This window comes from Sminthopsis crassicaudata, chromosome 2 (genome assembly GCF_048593235.1).
Source record: "Sminthopsis crassicaudata isolate SCR6 chromosome 2, ASM4859323v1, whole genome shotgun sequence".
NCBI classification, from domain to species: domain Eukaryota; kingdom Metazoa; phylum Chordata; class Mammalia; order Dasyuromorphia; family Dasyuridae; genus Sminthopsis; species Sminthopsis crassicaudata.
In genome coordinates, this window is record NC_133618.1 from 601639205 (window position 1) to 601663458 (window position 24254).

The window sequence follows — 24254 nt, forward strand, 5'->3', positions numbered from 1 at the left end:
CATAGTTTCCTCTTGTAAAATGAAGGAATTGGACTAGATGAATGTTAAGTTTCTTCTCAGGTCTATGATAATGCTTCAAACACTATTTGAGGCTAGTGATGTGTGATCCAGACAATAACTCCCATATCTGAAGTCAGTAAGGCCTGATAAGGTACAAGAAGCCAACAAGATCTCTCTGTGTGGAAGCTTGTTTTTCTAGCCATAAAGGAAGAAGTTCATTCTGCTACAGGGGCTTTTCTTGCATGAACAAGCATATGCTTCCAGTATTTGAATCAATCTTTCCCTAATGCTGTTTCTTTTGAGAACATCCCAAAGTGAGTAGTCAACCCAATAGTTGCTTCTCTATTGTTAGAAAGCAAAAAAAAATCACTTGTGCCATATTGTTTCTGCTATAATCTGCAGTAGGGGCAGCTATGTTGATCTTCAGCCCCTTTCTGTAATGCTGCACATTCATTTCCTTTACTTTCTGTGGGGAGTTCTCTAGTGAAGAATACAGGGTACATTATATAATCCACAGAGCTTTCACACAATAGACAGAAATGAGCTCTATAACCATATGAACAAGAAATCTGTGTGTTTGATGCTGAACGGAAAATAGTCAGATCAACTTGCTCATTAACCCTAGCTGCTGTGTGCTGTGGTAGGGGGTGGGGATGGAGTATTTCACAATAGCACTCCCAGGGAGATATGTTTTAGAATTGTATTTTTGCCCAGATCCAAGACAATAATTAAGATTTCAGATCAAAAGAATTTTACACTTGCAGAATTGCATAGCCCCACCCCCAACACACATATATGAACAATTCCCTTCCTTTTGACCTAGGTTTCCAAAAAGGAGCATTTCAGTTCATCTGAGTATTGTTCCTGAAAGGATGAATAGCCAGAATGTGTGGGTTATTTTTGCCAGTAAAGATGAGGATTCTCTGAAATCCTATCCTTTTAGAGCAAGTCATCCATTAAAGGACCTGAGGTTTGTTCTCCCCAGCTCAGCTCGACAAGAAAGGAAAAGCCTTGGCAGAAACTGTCAGAGAGTGTGCAACAGCTGTGGGGAAGTCTGATGGCTGGGGTGAGTGGGAACTGAGACAGCCCACCCTAGAGAGTGCATGAGATTGCTAAGTAATTTCATTCAGCCCTTTTCATTGCTTTTGAGGACACCCTCCTCACTGAGAGTTTTCTTTGGTACAAGATGGGGGTTGGGGAGGTGGGGAGTGAAGGAAGAAGGTAGCCAATTACTCTGATAGTGTGTGTGTGTGTGTGTGTGTGTGTGTGTGTGTGTGTGTGTGTGTGTTAAGGGAGTTTAGGGGAGTTGTCTGATCAGTTAGGTTAAAAATCTGGCTAAGAAAAAAGGTGAGAGAGAGACAGAGAGAGAGAGAGAGAGAGAGAGAGAGAGAGAGAGAGAGAGAGAGAGAGAGAGAGAGAGAGAGAGAGAGAGAGAGAGAAGGAGGAAGGGAAGGAGGGAGGGAGGGAGGGAGGGAGGAAAGGAGAATAAATATGGGATAAGAGGAGGGGAAAGGAGGAGGGGGAAGCGGAAGAAGAGTGAGGAGACCTGCGCGCCAGCTGATAAGGGATCTCAGGAGAGCTTCTTCTCAGAATACCTGCGTTCTCTGGGACCCACCCCGGTCTAGGGCTGCACCGTACGGTTTCTTTAACAGGCATTCTATTTCTGGCTCTCCTTAACCAATGGAAGGTTAATTGACCCCCAAAGCTCCAGGCAACTTTTCTGAACAATTTTTGAGGTGGACAAAGGAGCAGAGGCAGTGTCCAAAATTGCTGCTCTGTCCAAGAAGGGGAGTAAAGGGAGCAAAGGAACGGGGAATGATGGTTCTGGCCAAGACAGCGACTACTAGAAGAGGAAAGGAAAGGCACACAGAAGAAGTGCTGCTGGGGGTGAGGAGATGAGCTCTCCTCTCACTATGCTCCTCAGACATTCTGAAGGTGTGCCTTTTGCCCACAGGTCCCTCCTCTGAAGGGCCACACCATGAACTCTTGGGACGTGAGTTTAGCTTGCCTGCTGGTGGGAATGATAGCTGTGTCGCTGCTGTCCAACGTGGTGGTGCTGATCTGTTTTCTCTATAGTCCTGACATACGCAAGCAAGTGCCAGGGCTCTTCATCCTTAACTTGACCTGTTGCAACTTGTTGATGACCGTGGTCAATATGCCCTTGACCTTGGCCGGTATGCTTAATAAACAGCAGCCAGGAGGAGAAAGACTCTGTCACATCGTTGGCTTCTTAGAAACCTTCCTGACCACTAACTCCATGCTGAGCATGGCCGCCCTCAGCATAGACCGCTGGGTCGCCGTGGTCTTCCCCCTGAGCTACCACTCCAAGATGCGCTACAAGGACGCTGCCCTCATAGTGGGTTACACGTGGCTGCACTCCATCTCCTTCCCCATTGCCGCTCTCTCCCTGTCCTGGCTGGGATTTCATCACCTCTATGCTTCCTGCACCTTGTACAGTAAGAGGCACGAGGAACGGGTCCCTTTTAGCGTTTTCACTGGGGTTTTCCACGCCCTCAGCTTCCTCCTCTCCTTTGTCGTGCTGTGTTTCACGTACCTCAAGGTGCTCAAGGTGGCCAGATTCCATTGTAAGCGCATTGATGTGATTACCATGCAGACCTTGGTATTGCTCGTGGACATACACCCCAGGTAAGGGGAAAGGGTGAGTCTGGGGTGAGGGAATACAGAAAGACAGGGGAAAGTTTGAGAATAGATCTCTCTACTGTTTCCAATAAAAAGAGAGCTATGGACATACAAGGAAGGACAGAGTGTTGCTAGAGGAGATTCAGTCTCTTACTATCTCTCTGCTCTTGTCATTATCTCCCCCTATCCCCACCATGGGAGGAGAAATTTGATCTTATTCTTGATTCTCTGGAAGGCTCTGGTGGGCTTTGGACCAGTTCTGAATTATCATATTAACACCGTTCCTAAATGTGTGATGGTGACATTTGTAATTTGGCTTCCTAACTTCATGTATCCTATTGTCTTTTGGTATTTTCAAAGGAGAGATGGCTGTCCTGAGTCTACAGCATGTCTTGTGCTATTGCAACCTATACTCATTCCACTGTTTCTTGAGATAAAAGTATGGGGGACAAGAACTTATGTTAACATAATTAAATTAACATTTCTACCCAAGGTAACATCTTAAGGAGAATGTTGACTAAGGTATTCCTGCTTCACTTTACATTTCCTTGTAACAAGAAAGGATATTTTTTTTTAAATGATTAATTAAATGCTTCAAGAAAGGTGTTACTGTAGTGCTTTAATGAATCCATGGAGAGAGCATCTTTGATTTTTGTCATCTAGGACCCAAGTTAAGGGGGTGTTGGCTGCGTAACTGTGCGAATACTGACGTAGGCAATGTTTGTGAGCTCTAACAGGAGTAGCCCACACACTTAAAGCTGATGGGACTGATGGTGTCACTTCCTGTGAGAACAGGTGGTGCTGACAATCCTTGAGAGTTTGGCTGTGGGTTAGTGATATATGCAAATTAGCACATTTCTTATAGTCAAGGAGTCTGGAGGTACTTCCTGAAACAAGAAAGAGTTATTGAATTCATAAATCAGGGTCAGATTTCCCACTAGTCAACTAAAATAGATGTTCACGTTGGAATTTTTTTCTATTGCTTAGCTATTGCAGCCTGTTAATGAGAGTTACATTTGAATTTCAAAGTATGAAAGACAAATTTCATCTAGGAGACAGAACTCTGCATTTATAGGCAGGGAACCTGGGTTTGAATTCCTGCTTTTCTATGCTCAGTTTATGTAAACTTGGATTGGTCTCTTTCATTTCTGGCAGATTCCTTTGCTTCATATGTAAAATTACAGAGTTAAACTATGTGACCTCTACTGATCTTTTTTGTTCCAAATCCTGTGATCTGCACATGACAGTGTTGCCTAGCTGGAGATCCAGACCAGTCAGTATTTTTTCTTCAAACAGGAGTCCTCTGGAAATTTTACTGTTGGCCTGAGGCTAAAAGAGGATTGTCCTATCTGACAGATAGGTAAAAAGGAGCCTAAGGAGTTTGGGAAAAGTTATTGCCTTACTATGGACATTAATAATGATAATACCAATAACTTATCTGTTATGTGTATGTATGTGTGTGTATATATATGTATATATATACATATATATATATATTTATATGCTTTGCTCAGAAATAATTGTGAGGCTCCTAAATGTTGTTTTCCCCATTCTACAGATGAGGGGAGTAAAGCTTACCTCAAAGACATTCACACATTTATATACATAAACACAAGTAGGTGTTGATATATCTAAATTTTGATGTATTTTAAAATGATATTTCTTTCCAGAAGTAGTAATAGAGTTGTTGCATTTTGTGTGTGTGTGTACATGCAACTATGCACATAGTAGTTATTATAAAATAAATGTTTTTTTGGAATGTAGTCTAATCTGACTGCTTTATAAATGAGAAAACAATCAGCACTTGGGCTCAAATCCTGCCTCTGACTTTTACTACTTGTAATCTTGGACACTGCCTCCAACCTCCTATTTGTGTGTACTGTAAAATCAAGAGATTAACCACAGAGTCTCAAATTCCTTCAAACTCTACAACTATAATCTGTGTTTGTGTTTAAAGATGTCAATAGTGTCAATCAAGCAAATGAAAGTGATACAGGAGGAAAAAGAAAAAAATTCTTTTATTTCTATCGATAGTTCTTATCATTTCATGTTTCATATTTCCCACCTTGAACAGAAACCCTGAGGGAGGGGAAGTTCCTTTAGAGAGAAGGTGAAATCAAAACAGAATGTGATTTGAATCTCTGTTTGAGGTCCCACTAAACATGATATTTCTCTGCTGTTCCTAGCAGAGCAAATGGTGGGGTGTGTGTGTGTGTGTGTATGTGTTCTAATGCTTTCACATTTGTAAGGAACTTTTAGTTTACCATTTTCAAGGAATGATTAAAACTCTACTAGCCTAACTTTGTTGGCCAAATAATTGTTACAAATTTGATCATTTTGGAAAGCTTCTTTTGAAAATAAATGGACTTTTACTATCAATTTTCCTTTGTTTTAGATCATAATTTAAATGTATGTATGTCAGTAGACTAAAAGAATTTATTGTCATTATCTTAATAATAATAATAACTAGCATAGATATAGGGTTTTAAGAAATGTAAAGCACTTTATGTATGTTTAATCATTTTATCATCTCAGCTTTGGAAGTAGATGCTATTAGTATACCCATTTTAAAGATAAAGTAACAGTCTAAGAGACATGAAATAATTTATGCAGGATTAAACATCTAGTGAGTATCTGAAACAGGATTCATTCTCAGATTTCCCTGAGTCCCAAGTGCAGTTATCTGTATCTTATACCATCTACATGTCTCAATTTATGAAAAGTTTAAAAACAATCATCAAAGTTGAAATGAGAGATGGCCAAAAGATTTTACTTAATTAAATTATATATTCTCACACACATTTTACTGCATCATTCTCAACATAAGCCATCCATAGTTTTGTACCAAACATATTCACGAGAAATCCCAGCCTATTATTATTCTCAGGCAAGGCCTCCTTGGGATTTAGGTAATTTTATATGATGCTGAATTGTTTGGCTTCAGATCTGGTTAGTTTCTCTACATGGTCTTAATTTAGAAGGAGAAAGGGTGATAAAGGTAAAGACAAATTGATTCTCAATGAGTCATGGTCCTATCAGTAGATTTGTGACTGAACAGATGCCCTCAATAACTAATTGGGATTCCAGCACAAAGAGTTTCAGTGTTTAAACTAAATATAGTTTAAATGAGGTGTACATCAGCATTAAGCACCTATGAAAAACTAGATGCTATATTGGGAATGCCAGTTTGATGCTAGAGAAATGTAGAGGACAGATATAGCCTGACTATAAGCCTTTCTTAATCATGTTCGTAAAGTTATGAATTTTCATTCTTTTCAAAAAATGTGGAGCAGAGAAATTTTTAAAATTAGTATTACTAAAATATTTAGAATGCTAATTATTATTTCCATATCACCAGGATCATGCTCCCGCATCAGTCATATTTGACTCCTAACTCTCCTGTAGCCCATGTAACCAATCAGTTACAAAGTCTTATTAATTTTATCTCTCTAATATCTTTTGCATTTGTCCTCTTTTTTATTCTCAAGGCTACCCTAGTCCAGGTCTATGTTGACTTTTACATGGGCTATAGGGAAAGCCTCCTAATTGAGAGACCTCAAGTCTCTCCCCTTTCCACTATACCTCCACAAAGCTTTTTTCAATGCACTGGTCTGACCATGTTATTCTACTACTTAATAAGCTCCACAGATTTCTTATAACATCTAGAATCAATTTGAAACTCTTTTCTTTGGAATTTAAGGCTCTTCCCACTCTAATTAATTTTTAAGCCTTACTGTATAATATTCCTCTTCCTTTATCTATGTTCAAGCCAAATTAGCATTCTTGCTATTAACATATAACACTCCATCTCCTTTCTATATGTCATTATAAAGGAGCTATCCCACTTTTTTTGTCTTTGTATGCACAGTACCAACATGACATTTGGCATATAGTAGACACTTAACAAAGTACTTGATGATTTATTGGAAGCATGAAACATAATCAAGATAGAGTTCCTTTGAGTCTCCTGGGATTGGAATTTATCACAACAGACAGAGGAATATATATATTTTAACTCCTAAATAAATCAATGACTTCATCATCAATATGGTTTTATTTTTCACAAAGACAGTTAGTCAATAAACATTTATAAACTACCTACCATGTGCCAGACACTGAGCTAAGTAATGGGCATACAAATATGCAAACAAAACAAAAAACAAAACAAAACAAAAAAAACAGATCATTGACCTCAAGGAACTTGCAGTTTAATGAGAGAAGACAATATACAAAATATGGGGAAGGGAAGGACCTGGTGTGGGGGTTATGTTGGAGAAATCCAATTATATACACCCAGACCAGAAGTAAAGGTAACATTTAAGCCATGTCTTTTCTTTCTGAGTGATTCTTTTTAAAATTTTACTTTCATAAATTCTTCATAGAGAAAAGACTCAAGATATTAGAAGCCTTTCTTAGGTCTTTTTATGTTTTGTGGATAACAATGTAATTCTGCACAGCTGTCTATTTTGTTTTTCAATTATACATATCCTTGAGGATGTTTCTTATAGTAGAGCCAAGACTCTCGGTTTTTAGACTGTTTGTACGTGTCTTTAGCTACATGTTTATATACAGGATGTCCTAAAAGTCTCAGTGTAGCTTTATTTATTTATTTTTGGAAAGCTTAAAAATACACCAAGATTTAGGGCATGATGTATATACATGTATATACTCATTATTAAACTTACTTTACTCTTATTTACTCTAAACATCAACATAAGATCAGTAAACTCGTTCTTAAATTAAAAATGAAAAAAAAAACAGAACTGAATAACTATAAAGTGAGGTTTTATTCTCTTCTTCTATATTTACCATTCTAATAATGAGAGGAGAGAATTTTTAGAATTTGTCACTCATTTGATTTTCTATGCATTGGGTGTTTCATTAGTTCAATAATTTGACAAACATTTATTACAAATTTACCATTTAGAGGACATAATGCTAGGCATTATTTGAGCTAAAAAGATAAAGATGATAGGGTCCTAAGATGCAGAGATTTGAAACTGGAAGGGACATTAGAAATCATTTAATCCAACTGCCTTATTTAACGATAAATAGTGGGCAAGAAAAGCAAAGTTACTACTCTACTTTTAAATAGCAAATATTTTAATAGGAAAGGTAAGACAAGTGATTAATAATAGTAGTTAAGCTATAGTTGCATGAAAGTTTACTAAAAATACTATTCTGATATCCCCTCATGGCAGAGGGGCTTACAGAGTGTAGCAGCATTGTACAGTTTCTGAGGGATCTTTCCAAATTTATCTGAAGAGATCTTAGAACTAGAAGGTAATCTAAGCTAGAAAGGATCTTAGGGGCATTTTGTTCAAATAGCTCATTTTGCAGAAAACAAAACTGAAGCCAAGAATGACTAAGTTTCTTGTATAAGCTTATACATTTAAAAAGGGGAAGTGCTGTTTTGAATTTAATCCCTGTGACTCCCAAAGTCAACATTCTTTTCTGTTGTCTAAGATAAACAATTCTATCCGAATTCAGAGAGACTTCTAGTAGGAGATTGGCCATTAAGTAAAAGAGTTTCTTTTTTCTTTTCTTTTTTTTTTTTTTTTTTTTTGTCACTGCTACTCATGAGCATAATCTATTAAGACAAAGAGGGGCCATACAATTTAGAGGAGACAGTAGCACACCAATGAAATCATGGAACCTAGACATTTTAAAGTAATCATCTAAGACTACATAATACTACAAGATCAGAGGATTATAAATTTAGAGCTAGAGAAGAGATTCAGTTTTATCTGTTTGCAAACCAAGATACCATATATAATCAGTTTGTTTAGATATGTCAACAAAAACTGGGTTCAGGGAGGACCAAAATTAGCTTTTTTACTCTAATATGGTGAAAAGAAGTAGAAAGGTGAAGAATTAACACCATATTTCTACTTTCCATGAATAGTAATTAAGTGAATATATATGTGTATGTGTATATGCATGCATGTGTGTATATGTATATATGTATGTATGTGTGCCTATACACACATGTGTATGTGAATGTTTGTTCATATATAGGATGCAATTAGATAGCTCAGTGGCTAGAGCACTGGGCTTGGAGTCAGAAAAATCTGCATTCAAATTTGTCCTGACACTTACTAGGTGTGTGACCTTGGGCAAATCATTCAACCCTGTTTGTATTAATACATGGGAGAAGGAAATGGTAAACTACTGCAATAACTTTACCAAGAAAACCTCATGGACAATCTGACTAAATAAGAAATGTTCGTATGCACACACATACATACATATCTATATACATATACACACAACTTACTCTATTCACTTATATGTATATATATACACATACAAAAGGCATCCCTAATGTTTTCATGTAATTCAAATAAATTAAGACTACTAATATTAAAATATCAATATTCATAATATCAAAATTAAAATAATTTAATATTAAAATGACATTAACCACACTTGCTGATTCAGAAGGACTTCAAGGATTTCTCAGCTCCTTAGGGACACCATTATGACCATTATTTCTCCTTGTTTAGTTTTATGATATGAGAGTGGTGTAGGTAATTAGATAGAATTTGTAATGACCCTTTGATGTGCTCTGGAGGTTTCATCTTGGAATCCCTGCTTTCATATTATCTTTCATCACTTTATAACAAAAACATTGGGCAAGAAAAATAACTGTGATTATGGTAGCCAGTTCTTTGGTAGTTTAGTTAGATAGAAAGAAGTTGCAATTTTTGGAAGAGGAAAGTAGGACCTAAATTTTCTGGTGTTGCCTGTCTTTAATAGCAGCATTTTCAAATAATCCTGCCTGAGTAGATACAGATGACTGGGGAATTTCTATTTCACACTTCAGGATTATTCTCCTTAAAGTTGACAGTGGTATGTATTTCATGTCTCATCTCGTCTAGGTGAAACTAGATGTCAGGTTTCAGACTCTGAAAAAAATAACCTAAGGCATATGCATACATGCCTACTTTGAAAGAACATTTGGTCACATAAATGTATCTTTTAAAAATACCATAAAAAGAGTTTCAAGCAATTTGTCTTCTTATGCCTCGATTTCTACCTAAAATGCTCAGGTAGATAGTTTAAAAGTGATTTAATAGGAGTGGACAGCACTTCAAGACAGGTGAAGGCGTCATATCTTCTAAGGCCTCACTAGAAAAAGCCCACATGTCAGGAACCTTGGGTTCTAGCACTGACTTTATAATTAACTTAGAATTCAATGGAATTTTAGAGTTGGAAGAGGTCTTAAAATTATTTAATATAATTTCCCCATTTTATAGATGAAGAAGCTAAGACCCAGACAGTTGAAATGTCTTTCCAGTCACACAGCTAGTAAATACTATAATCAATATTCAAATCCATGTCCCTTAATTCCAAGTTCAGTACTCTTTCTGCTACCTCTTGCTAAGTAAGGAAGTCTTCATCTTTCTTAATCTGTTACCTTTTTCACAATAGTAATTAAAAAAACAAACAAACAAACAAACAAACAAACAAAAAAACAGACATCCTCACAAGTGTATGATGCTGAAAAGATATGTTAAGAGAAACTTTAGGAATGCAAGAGATTTTATTGCTATGGAGCTGCTGCTCTGATAAGATAGGGTGCTAAAATGGGGGGATTGTGTTGCTACTAGACATAGTTCTGTCTAGCTCTGTGCTTTAAAATCAAACCTTAGATATGTTGCTGGCTGATCTTACCTTGATCTGGGGGACATGGAACTAGCTACAAACTGTGTCATTGGAGTGAGGAAATACCCACACTGGTGGGTCAAGGTATTGAATTTTCCATTTCAGGAAAGTTAATACACTGTAAATAAAGCTAAAGAGCTGAACTTTAAACTCCTTTATTCTGGTCTATTGCTATATTTTCTTAGGCAAATCACTTCCTTTGATTGGAACTCAGTAGTCTGGGCTGATGATATCTGAGGTCCTTTCAAATTTTAAATCTTCATTTATAGGGTTTATTAGGGAAATTTGAAGAGAATGTTGAGTTTAAATATTGAGTTTAAGCTAAAGCCAAGACTTTAGGAAAAATACAAGTTATCAAAGGGCCTTTGTTGACTCTCACTTCATTTTGCCTTCTATTGTCCCAATATGAGAAGGTTATTTTAAGTGGAAATGGATAATAACTGGTCTTCCATTGAAAATAGTTGCTTGATCTAAGGCATCATCTTTGTTTTCTTCCTTCCTTCCTTCCTTCCTTCCTTCCTTCCTTCCTTCCTTCCTTCCTTCCTTCCTTCCTTCCTTCCTTCCCACAAAATTAGTATTATAAAAGTTTCTTCACTCTTATCTCCTTTGCCCACTGTCACTTAAATTTTGAAAAAAAAAATTATCTTTGCTCTAACTTAGATTTTCTCCTAGATACTTTCAGTTATAGTAGCATCAACTCAACAGATATTTATTGAACCTTAAACTTCCTTTGTTCAGGACATTATATTATGTTCTAGGACTACAAAGAGGACTCAGATACAGTTCCTGTCCTAAATTCACCCATTTCCCTATAACAATAAAAACAACAAAAATATTGTAAAATCAAATGAAGTGAACCCAATTCCCTTTTTGCCTTTTGCAACTTCGTGGGTGAAATCTCTTTGCTTCAATGGCACAGTCTCATTCACTGCAGAGTCATTATGCTCTTGCTGTTTATTTTTGGATGATCTCAAAACATTCTACAAACACCAATTCATGAAATTTCCTCCACCTCCTCATGACTTCAAGGAAGGCTAATGTGGTGACTCAGGGGATGAAATCTACTCCTTGCAATCACCTTCTCCCAAAGACCTCATGCAGTACACCAATCTCCTCTTTAATATTCTGGATAGATTACCTTGACTTGCTTCAAGGGCCACTAACAGGTTAGTCATACTGTCCAAGGAAATTTAATTCAACTTGATTCTGTCAGAGACAGGAAATTCTGGGCTTTCCCAAAAAATAATATTCATAGTACTTCACATTTATATGAAGATTTACAAAGCATTTTGGCACCTCTTAAATCACAATAATGATTTTAGGTAGGTAAGGCAGATTGTTAGGCAATAGAAGACTCTGCAGTGGTATTACACTGAAACAGAAATGGATCACATGAGCTGCATATTGATTTAGAAAACCACCAATTAACAATGCCTATGTTTTTACTATATTTTTATTCATTGTGTTAAACATTTTCCAATTACATTTTAATCTGGCTACACCTGGCAGTGGCCATGGGTTTGACACTTGTAATGTAATAGATAAGGTTCTAGATATGTATAAATTCAATTCAGCAGACATTTATTAAGCTTGGTGCCTATAAAGGCAGAAATGAGACAGCCCCTGAGTACATTTATGTTGCATCTTGGTGAAATGATGAATACAGTTTAGCACATAAAATAAATACACTGTTCATTGAACATGATAATTTCAAGAAGAACAAGTTATGTGGCTGATGAAGACACAAGATTATGATAGGCACCCAATGTTGGGGGTCTGATCATGTGAAGAATTCACAGTTCCATTTTCTTTGGCAAAATGTAGATTTATTTAGGGGAATAGACTACAGAAAAATAAGAGTTACAATAGACACAAGAGTGGTAATTATGAAATAGGGTGGAGAGAGTGTCGAAAGACGTTTTATAGAAAAGGCAAATTCCCTAATAGAATTTATCATCTACCAGGAGAAAGGAAATACCATGAGGTTGGGGCATGCCCTTAGCTGGCAGGCTAAATCCTGAAAGGGACTTAGCACCCTAAAAGAATTAGTTAGCTGTAAGGAGGAGAATTGGGGTCAGGAGCATGGTGGGGTTAAAAGAGATATTAAGCAACATGGGAGAAGGGTAAGGAGAAAGATATCATGAGACATAGTGCTGCTGTGCCAGACTGACCCAGAGGAGGGCAGTAGTGAAGCCATGACCCATAAACTGTTTTATTGGGAAAATTTAATCTCAGGGACATGACTGGGATTGCTGAGAGGACATGGCAAGGTGAGACTGCCCAAATCTCTACAGGGGGTGAACCTCAGGAGTTTAATATAACTTGGATTTCTAACTGAATGACTCCCCAGAAGGTGGGACCACAAAGCTAAACTTATCTCTATCAGTGCTTTTTCCCTACCTGCTCCAGGGATCAATTTTATCAGTTCTTCAATTTCTCCTTGCCCCACATACCCACCATTCAGCACCTCATCAAAAGCACAAACGATTAGTGGGATTAAGAAAGACTCTATAGAGAATATCACCTGAGTATCACTCACACAAACCTCAGCTGAAGCTAGGGACTCTGTGAGGAAAAAATGAAAAGGGAATGCATCTCAGCCTGGGGTTCAGTGCTTGGGCAAGGAGAAGACCACCTGGGGAGAGGCAGGAGAAGCAACATTTTCCATGGAGAACCTCTGAATCTCCACATTTACTGGATCACTGTAAACAGGGGGAGGAAGGGAATTATTATGCATTGTGCTAAGCTCCCTTACAAATGTTATCTCAATTGATCCTCAGAAGTAGTTGCTATTATCCCCATTTTATATTGATAAAATGAAGGTAAATAGAGTCAAGCTATTTGCCCAGGGTCATAGAATTAGTGACTGTCTGAGATCATATTTGAACTCATGAAGAGGAATCTTCTTGATTGTAGGCTCAGCTCTGTAACCATTGTGCCATTTGGTTGTGTTTAGGCAGTACAAAGAAGGAGAACATGAAATAACATTAGTTTCATAATTTAAAAAATTTATTATTTTTAATATACATTGCTTTATGAATCATGTTAGGAGAGAAAAATCAGAGCAAAAGGTAAAAAGCATAGGAGAGGGAAAAAAAGTGAACAGAACATGTGTTGATTTACATTTAATCTCCATAGTTTTTTTTTTTTTTTTTTCTGGGTACAGATGGCATTTTCTGTCCAAAGTCTATTAGGACTGCTTTGGATCACTGAACCACTGAGAAGAACTAAGTCTTTTATATTTGATCATCACACATTCTTGCTATTATTGTGTACAATATATCCCATGTTCTGATTGCTCTGCTCAGTGGCAGTTCATGTAAATCATTCCAGGCCTTCTTGAAATAACATTACAAACATATGGGAAAACCTTAAATGCTAAAATGAGTTTACATTCTCTCCCATAGGCAACATGGAACCATTGGGGACTCTTAAGTAAAGGAATGACATTGTGATATATGTGATCTGGAATTTGGGCATTTGTGCAGAAGATGATTTGGAGGAGGAAGAGATGGGATGCAAGGAGATTGATTAAGAGTTTATTTTAATAGTCCAGGCCAAAGCTGATGAGGCTATTTGAATGAGACTGATAGCTGCATTAGTGGAGTGAAAAAAGATTGTCGTGAGAGATGGTTTAATATCCAGTTTCTTAAACTGTAAATGATGATGTTATATGAGGTCTTAGAATGTGGGGGGGGCACAAAATTGTGACATTCATAAATGTTTGATTTGCATACTTATTTTATATACCTATATGCCTGGAGTCATGAGTAGAAAAAGTTTAACAAGTCCTGACATAGAAGAAGAGTCAATATGATTGGATATAACAAAATGATTGAGTAGGAACAATAGAAGATAGCCCTTGTTAACAGCCAGTAATTCAGCAAGTATTTATTGAGCGTTTCCTATATTCTGGACATTTGTGATACAAAGAAAGGCAAAAACAGTCCCTGCTTTTAAGGAGAGAACACTCTTAGTGTCTCATATTTTGAATGTGGGTAACTGGTGGGGCCTCTCAACAGAAACTAGAAAATTTAAAGAAGATTGGGTTTGATTCCAATCCCTCATTTTACGGACCCACCAGTAAAGACAGGTTCTCCTTTGAAGTTCAAATGAGATAAATCATGAAAAGTACTTTGCAATCTCTAGAGTGTTATGGAAAGGTCAGTTAAAAAAAAATCTTCATTTGAAAGATAAAGAAACTGAGGCCCCTAGAGGTCAACAAAACCAGCAACTGACATTTATATAATGCTTTGAAGTTTGCAAAGCTATTTTTACAGGATGTCTTAGTTCCATCTGAAATAACCCCTTGCTATAGGTGGGTTACCTAACATCCTTGTTGGCAATTTATAGCCTTACACAATAGTCAGGGTCAGCCAGACCTTAAAGTGACTGGCCTGAGTCACACCAGCAGTATTTTTCTTGGACAAGACTTGAACCCAGGTTTTCCTAACTTTGAGGATAGCTTTCTAGTCTTAACATCATACAATCTTCAGGATCAGGTAAGTTATCCCCATTTTACAAATGAGGGATCTGAGGTTCAATGAGTTTCAATGATTTGGCAACAGCTACACAGCAAATATCAAAGGCCAGATTCAGACTTAGGTATTTCTTACTCCTTAGCTACACACAACAAATTATTAGCCAAGTAAATCCCCAGGGAATGTTACAGATCAGTCAGTCAGTCAATAAACATTTTGTTAACAGATTACTATGAACCAGGCATTGTGTTTAGCATTAAGAGTAGAAATATAAGTAGAAAGAGCGTCTCTGACCTCAAGGAACATATATTCTAATGGGGATGACAACATGAATTCAAAAAAAGAGAGGGAGATGGGGAATTACCATTTCAGAGAAGTGTAGCCTGATTGGAAAAATAAAACATTGTTGCCTTAGGAGCACTCCTTAAATGGGGGTTCTGAAAGGGTGCTAGGGGGTAGTAGATAATTTTGAGTCTGCTGAGGTGTGTGTTTAAGGGCTGAAATGGAAAATGAAAGATCTTTCTGGAAAATTTTGAAGAATGAAGAGATTTTTGAGGCATTATAAAATCCTTCAGAGAAGTACAGAAATTACCCTAGTTTTGGAATCAGAAGGAATGAATTGAAATTCTAGCTCTGACTTCCTGTGTGACCTTGAGCAAATGACTTTACTGCTCTAACCCTTAGTGAAATCATTTGTTCCAGGTCACATGACATTCAGGGCTAGAATTTGTCAGTCTTCTCGTTGATCAAATGAGACAGTTGACTTGTAATCAGTGGTCTCTCCGATTCTAAAATATTGTGATTGTCTGACTTCTAGCAAAGGGTTTTCCTTCTAGACAGTGGTTAAAAACAAGTACATGGAATTGTATACTGTGATCACCATCCTCGAACAAAGCAAATCATAGATATTGGATCTTGCTTCACAACCATTATGCTCTAGCTTTCATGTTTCCTTAATGTCTCATTTCTCATTTGGAATTTGATTTATTCATTAAGGAATATCTCTTAGGATAGTATAAGCACTCAACCCAGAAGTCAGGGGACCTACATTCTCACATCAGTTTTGTCATTTACCAGATGTATACTTTTAGGTTAATGACATCTCTCTAGGTCTCAGTTTACTCACCTGTAAAAATGAAGGCATTGCATTAGGTGATCTCCCTGAGATCTTTTCCAGCCCTGACAGACTGTAATTATGTAATAATATAGTATGCTTCTCTGCACTGAACACGTTTTTAATCTGTTAATTCCTGTACATGTGTTTTCATCAAGTAATATACACTTTTTACAGCAGTTAAGCTGTTGTAATCTATTGCAATTCATTTGATGACCAGTGGGACATGAGAAAACAATTCTAAAGAAAAGGTATGGAAGAATTATCAGATATAATTTCAGTAGTTGTCATTAAAAATTTAAATGAAATTGTCCATCTGCCATAGGAAATATTATTAAGAACAATTTCAATTAAGCCTGAAAATGGCTACTTCTTTGAAAGGAAAAACTCTGCACATTAAAATTCCAAGTGTCATTTTGGAATGAAACATTGCTAATTAATATTTCTGTGGCTCTTTGCTCTATTCAGAGGGTCCGGGCTATTTTTGTTGTTGGATCCTTCAGGGTTTCCATGTTCTACAATGCTTTTAGCTATGAAAGGCAGGGTTCATAGCCTATGGAGGCTTGACTTTCATGGTTTTGAACTTTTGTTTGTTTCTTTTTTAACGGAGGCAAACAAAATGTTCACATATTTGCTTTTCTGATATTTATGGCAATTTAAATATTATGATTATGTTTTATCTTTCTGAGGCTATTTATGCTCTTTATGTTAATAGACAAATGTAATATGTACTTTTCAGTCACTATAAGAAATGAGTTGGAAAAGTCATCACAATTAGCATGCACTTTAGATATCAATGTATGTGATTTTCTAAAGCAGGGTTTTTCAATGGCATTTTATTTTTCCAAATACATGCAAAGATAGTTTTCAACATTTATCTTTGCAAAATCTTGAGTTCCAAATTTCCTCCTTCTTTCATTCCTCCCTCCCCCAATACAGTAAGTAATCTGATATAGGTTAAATATGTGTAATTCTTCAAAACATATTTCTATATTAGTCATACTGTACAAGAAAAATCAGATAAAATGAAAAAAAGAAGTAGAAGCAGAAAAAGCAGAAGTAGAAGAAGAAGCAGAAGTAGAAGCAGCAGCAACAGAAGAAGAAGAAGAAGAAGAAGAAGAAGAAGAAGAAGAAGAAGAAGAAGAAGAAGAAGAAGAGAAAGAAGAACAGAAGAAGAAGAAGAAGAAGAAGAAGAAGAAGAAGAAGAAAAAGAAGAAGAAGAGAAAGAAGAACAGAAGAAGAAGAAGAAGAAGAAGAAGAAGAAGAAGAAGAAGAAGAAGAAGAAGAAGAAGAAGAAGAAGAAGAGAAAGAAGGAAGGAAGGAACAAAGGAATGAAGGAAGGAGAAGAACAAAGGAAGGAACAATGGAAGGAAGGAAAAAGAAGAAGAGCACTTAGCAGTGTCTGGCATTATGTAAATGCTGTGCAAATGTTTGCTCACTTCTGTCCACTCTGAGATAGATAACAATCCTGCCTTAGAAAAGTTTGCAATCTAGTATGAGAGATAAGATAAATATATAAATAACAATGATACTAATTGGCACCATAGTCTTAAAACTGAAAGATATGCAAGAGATTATTTAATTCAATCCCTATCTGACCAAGCATCCCTTCACCAAGAGATTGTAGAATCCAAAAAGCTTTCATCCAATTTAAAAGTCTGAAGTGAGGGTAGCTCATTAACCTTTTGAAACAACTTTTGAAACAATTCACATCCCATTTTTGGATGGATCTAATTGTAAGAATGTTCATCCTTATTTTGAACCTTAATCTGACTCTTACCAATTTCCACCCATTTCTCCAAGTTGTGCTCAGAGGGATCAAGCAGAACAATTATCACCCCTCTTTTTTGTGACAAGTCATCAGAAGTTCAAAGACAGTGATTTCACCCCACTTCCTCCTTTCTCATGGCTAAATGTCTTCAGTTGTTTCTACTTCATCCTGACTTCATCTAGTACTTCCTTCTCTTTTCAGATTGTTTTGTTGAGTCCCTTTAAGTAGGTTCCAACTCTTTATGGTCCTATTTGGAGGTTTCTTGGCAAAGACACTGGAGTAGTTTGCCATGTCCTTTTCCAGCTCATTTTACATATGAGGAAACTGAGGCAAATAAGGTTAAATGACTTGCCCAGAATCATCCAACTAATAAGTGTCTGAGGCCAGATTTGAACTCAGGAAGGGCAGTATTCCTGACTCCAGGGTCAGCATTATATCCACTAAGCCATCACTGACCCTTTGTGATTGCTTTCTAACTACTCTATATATATCTTGTATGGCTTATCTTCATGTTTGTTTCTTTCAGTTAAGTTATGATGACCCTAACACAGGAGCAATTTGTGCTTTTTTCATTTTACATTTGAGAAAAATGAGATATTTCAGAGAAGTAAATAAGTTTCCCAAGATACTATAGTCAGAAAATGACAAAGAAAGGATTTGAAATCAGGCTCTTTTTACCCTTAAATATAATGAGGCTTCCACCATTTATACTGGTTCTTTATGACCTGTTACTAATGAGGTGATTTTGTGTTTATAGCTTTCCTTTCCATGTAGACAAAAACCATCTCTTTAATCATATATTCTAGAACTTTTTCAGGAACCAAATGAAACTCATTGACTTAGAGCTCTGAACCCCCTTCTTTCTGAATTCTGAAAATCAGGCAATTTGCTTTTTCCCAATTGGAAACACAAGTTTCTTCTTCTCCATGTCCACTGGACTTAGAGATCATGCTTATGATGATCATAAGAACATCAGGAATCACTTCCACCAGTTTTTCAATAACCTTAGCTATAATTCCCCTTGGTTAGATGACCAAAGTAAATAAAGGACAACTTTTTGCAGTCTTACTTTATCTCTCTATTAATCCTTCTTGCTCTATTCTCTCCACTGCAAATATCACTTTTCTTGACAGCAAAAAGGCAGGAATAAAATAGGAATTGTATCATTTTACCTACTAATAAAGGAAACATAAAATGTTATGAGAAATGCAGGATTCTGCCAGAAGAATAAAGGTTTTCTAGAAGTAATAGCATTTGGAACATGGTAGAGATCAGAGTAGGGTGGCATTTCAGGCATTAGAAGGGGTGTGGGTGAAGGCACAGATTTACATAAATAAATGACTTATCCTTGACCATGATGAATCATGTAAGAGGTTGTGACATAGGTATTAAGATTCTCATTCTGTTCTCACATCTGTGATGATGTATGACCTTGAAAAGACCATTCTCTTCCAAACACATTATTACATAGATTACCTGAATTCATAGATTGGCTTTCAGCAATACAATATGAATCCAAGAGTTTCATATCGAAGAACTGTACAGACGTTTACAAGGAGATAAAAATGAATGGGGGCCTGTGGACTCTGAGTACAGTGGAATATGTTGGAATGAAGTTAGATAGACTGCATTCAAATTTGGGCTTTGTCCTTCATCTTCTCTGTATTTACTTAAACTTGTCCTCATTTGTAAACTGGAAGAATTGGATCATATGGGCTCTAAGGTACTTTTAGCTTTAAATCTACAACACTATCTTATTGACTCATCCTTCTCTAAATGAAATTTGGAAATCCTGCTACAGGACCCAATTCCTATTTCTGTTTGTTTATAATGCCTTGCAGTGTGAGAGAACGCTGTCTGGAGGAACAGAAGAGAAGGAGGCAACGAGCCACCAAGAAAATCAGCACCTTCATTGGGACATTTCTGCTTTGCTTTGCACCATATGTAATTACAAGGTAAGTCAAATTGCATGGGACTCATACATTTTACTGATCCTATGCCACTAAGGTTGTATACATAATTCTTACAAAGATTTATGCCAATTCTCCAATGTAATAAAACAGAGAAAAAGTGGAATAGTGGATAAAATCAGGACAGGCTTGTTTCAGCTTCCCCTTCTGAGATCTACTGGTTCTATGTGTCTCTAGGAAACTCATCAAACCTCTCAATGACCCAGATAACTGTGTAACACTATAGGTTACAGAGAAGTTTCCTGCATGCATTAACAGATGAGTTTCCTCCCCAGACAACAATGTTGATGACATTTCAAAGAAAGCAAAATAGGTTAAGGAATTTGCTTTGAGGAAAGCAATGATGATGATGATGGTGGTGGTGGTGGTGATGGTGATGACAGGGTGAGAAGAGGACTGAGAGAAACAATCTTTAGATATAGTGGTTTTATGCCAAAACCCTTTAAAGTCTTGCTTTCTGCCTTTGACTGATAAACTAACCTGTGAGGATGTATAATAATTATGCAAATGTGAGCTCAGTCAATTTGCCCTTACCTCTTAGTGACCAGGCCTTTCTAACTTGGTCCTTTTGGGGGCATTTTGTCATTTAATGGAATAACTAATAGTAAGACTTGGGACTCTGGCATGTTGTTATTGAAGAAAAGAAATCATGCTTTGGCCTCCATACATAGTATCAGAAGCCATTATCTCAATTTACCCTGCTAATTTGAATAGAATCAATATGGTATAATTAAAAGACCCTTAGATTTGCGCCACAAGGAATTGGATTCAGATCATCCTGCTGCTGCTCATGACTACTTCCATGATCTTGGGTAAGTAAGTGACTTGACTTATCATTTTCAGGTTTCACTTCCTTCCTTCTAGTAAATAAGAAGATAGGACTGGAAGATTGCAAATTAGAGGTCATTTAATTCGTTTCTGTTATTCATCCATCACCTGTCCTGACTACTCTTTTATAATATAACATTTTCTATGAAAGTTGGCTTATCTTTTATTCTGAATATGTAAATATTTATGTACATCATTTTGAGAAGCTGAAAAATAAAGGAATTGAAACAAATATTTTGGTTGTGTTGAAAATATTTAAATGGTTTAACTCAAATAACACTGACAGCTGGTTACTATCCTATTTTTGTTGTTCTAAATAGTTTGAGTACTCTAAATATTCTTAACAATAGTTAAGTTGTTAGTGGGGTGTATAGGCTGGGTCATAAAGAAGTTATGAGAAAAAGACTCCTCCTACCCCATCCCATCAAACAATACATTTTGAGATTTACCAAATTCATGAAAGTTATTTCAGAATCTCTAACTTAATTCTTGCTACTTAAGCTATTTAGTTTTTATCCTAAAAGTCACAGCTTAATGCCTGATGCGTATTTAGTGAAATTCAGCAAAGCCATCCCAATCCTTTGTTATCTGATTCCTCTTTGTTCCTGTGAATGCCCCTGTTGAAGTTAAAACAAATAACCACTGAAGAATTAAGAAATAAAGAGATGGGTATTCGAATTTTGCATCTAAAACTTTCAAAAGTCATATCACTATATAACTGGACAAATCACTTCATTTCTCAGTGATTAGACAAATCACTTCATTCTTAGCTAGTTTCCTTAACTATAAAATAAGGAGATTGATTCGAGTATCCTCTAGAGTCTCTTCCTGTTTATTAAATGTGTATAGGGGTAGGATAGGGAAGGAAATGACATGATCAGACTTGAACTTTAAAAAGATCACTTTAGCAGCTGAATGGAAGCCAGTTTGGAATGGGGAAAGATGAGAGGTAAGGAGACCAAGAAACAGGTTATTGTAATAGCCTAGGTGTGAGGAGATGAGGGTCTGGACAAGAATAATGTCAAAATGAGAGAAGGGAGAAAATAGAGGAATGGAAATTTAAAATTGATAGGCCTTGGCCATGGATTAGAAATGGGTAGGATAATGGGAATGAGAAATTGAATATGAAACACATTGAAATATTTCAAGTCTGGATGAATGGGAGGATGGGAATGGAATAAATATACATTAAGTGCCTACTATATGCCAGACAATGTGTTAAATAAAGTCTTTGTAAATGGATGGATATCATACCTATACAATAATAGGAATAATAGGAAATGGAGAGTTAAGATTTGGACATGTCAAGTTTAAGACTCTAGGATATCAATAACCTCAACTTGAACATAAAAGGTTCAAGATTTTTAACTCTTTCTATTAATAATAAATAACAAGTTTTCTGTGCTCTGAGAACCAGCTTCATGTATGTACCATATTACCCAAAACAGGCTTCCTTTCTCTTCTAATGGGTGGTTTTAAGTTCTTAACTAATTCCCTTTTCAAACCTCTAATTAAACATTGCAAGTTTAATGCAAGTGTCTAAAAAGGATTTGTTAGGGTGTGTATCTCTCTCTATACACTTACAAATAATTAAGGTTCTCTGAGAAATCATCTGAATAGAGCTTTGAAACATTATTATTGTGTCTTTTCAAAGTAATGGAATTATAGAAATGGTGGAAGAATTTAATATATAGGTGGCCCTGAAATATCAATATTATATTAATAGAATATCTTCTTTTCCATTCTGATGTTTCAAAAAGTTGAAAATGTCAGCGTATACCTTTCCTTTCTTGACAAATACAAAATAAATGCTTGGCACTTTTTGAAAAGTGTTGTTTTAGAATTTTAAAAATTATCTTTGTCTTTATATTATCTTCATTCCATTTCCCAGATAATCATTGATTATAACAAATAATTTCTAAAAAGCAGGAAAAACAAAACAAAAACAATTTACCAAAAACTGACCAGTATATCACTTGAGTTTGACAGTCTATAAAACGTTCTCTAGCCATAATCTTCCATTATGAAAAGAAGGAAGAGAGGTGAGTTTCAGGAAAAAAGTTGGTGATTATACTTACATGGCATTTAATTTTTATCCTTTTTGTTATTAGTCCTTTCATTTATACTGTTATCATAATTTTATTTATTCTGTTCACTTCATTTTGTATCAGTTCTTCTGTGTCTTCTCATGTTCCTGAATTCTTTATGGGAACATTTTTTTTTAAATTACCACTTTTAGTTGAATACTAAAACAAACCTCATCGAAATATGCAAATAGCATTTCAACATTGGCATTGAATAAATTTTTAAACAACTTTGAATTTAAGTTCTTCATTGGCACAGAGCTTTTATCTTTTAGTGGTATTACTCTCTTTCTAATTACTCAGAACAAAAACCTAAATTATCTCCAGTACCTCCTCTTTCTCAATATTGTTTTCCCTATCCAATCAACCTAGAGTGTAGATCATTTGCCAAGTGTAACTCAGCTAATGTTCAGTAGAACATTTTAACCTAGTCTTTTGATTAGAATCAAATGCTTTTTATGGAATACCATAGCTGCTGATCCATCTTAAAAGTTATGGGTAAAAACTAATTTATTAGAGCTTTTGGGTTTTTCACCTTTTTCATAAGGAATTCTCTTCTTCCAAATATGGTGGACCAGATGAATTTAAATACCAATTATTCCTGACACCTGGACTATCTATGAATTTGCAGTGTGAAGCAATTCTAGAAATATTTCTAATATGAATAATTCTCTTTCATGGGCAGTTCCTAATTGCAGACAAATTGATGGGCACTTAATATGATATCATCTTCTAAAAGAGAAAGTGACTCAGATAATGTTATTTAGCATGATTGGGGAAATTAGATGACTTAGGAAGTTCTTTCAACAAAACAACTTAGAGGGAATGAGGTTCCAAGTTAGAATGGTGGCACTGAAAATAGAAGGGAAGTCACATGTGTGAGAAACAATATCAAGGGAGAATTGAAAGGATTCAGTTATTTAAGATGGAAAGAGTTGAGAAAGGGGAAATTAACACTCACTCAAGTTTCCAGTCTAAGAGATGGGCTGAATTGTAAAGGCTTTAAAATAAGGAACAGGTTTTAAGAATGAGATCAATTAATTAATTAATTAATAGGTTTAAATTTATTATGTTAATATATAATATATATATATATATAATAAGGAACAGGTTTTAATAAATTTAATTAATTTGTATGTATATAAATTAATATGATTAATATATAATATATTATGTTAATACTTTACAATATAGAATAATAAAAAATAAATTAAATAATGAATTTAAATTATTTGTAGGACATGCAGATGGAGCTGCTTATCAGTTAATTGGAAAAGCAGCTCAGAAGAGATCAGAACTACAGGTGAAGATTTGGGAATCATTTCCATAGAAGTGATAAGTGAATAGTACATATTAATAACTTATAATAGATAGGATCACCAAGAAAAAGAGAAAAAAGAAGAAAACTAAGGACAAAATTTTGGTGGGATACTTACCTTTAGGGATAGGAAACAATCAGAAAATACAGCTGGAGAGGCTGAAGTGTGTTGTGTCATAAAAGCCAAAGGAATGAGAGCATTGATCAGCCATGTAACATGCTACAGAGTATTCCAAGAGGATAAGAACTATGAAAAGACAACTAAGAAGAAATATTTAACTATTATTTTGACGGTGGTGTGGAAGATAGTTTAAAGAGGGAAGAAATTGAAAACCAAGAAACCATTGAGAAGGCTATTTCACATTGAGCCTGAGAAAACA

The 24254-nt window shown here is 35.9% G+C and overlaps 1 protein-coding gene across 1 annotated transcript in view; it reads left to right on the forward strand.

Annotated features, from left to right (window-relative positions):
• The first annotated feature begins 1529 nt into the window (after positions 1–1529).
• GPR26 (G protein-coupled receptor 26) overlaps positions 1530–24254 on the forward strand; it is a 34486-nt gene continuing 11761 nt past the window's right edge. The window contains exons 1-2 of the mRNA XM_074295801.1: positions 1530–2646; positions 19516–19629. Of these exons, the coding sequence (XP_074151902.1) occupies positions 1979–2646; positions 19516–19629 (782 nt within the window). The 5' untranslated portion in view covers positions 1530–1978. The remainder of the gene's footprint in view (positions 2647–19515; positions 19630–24254) is intronic.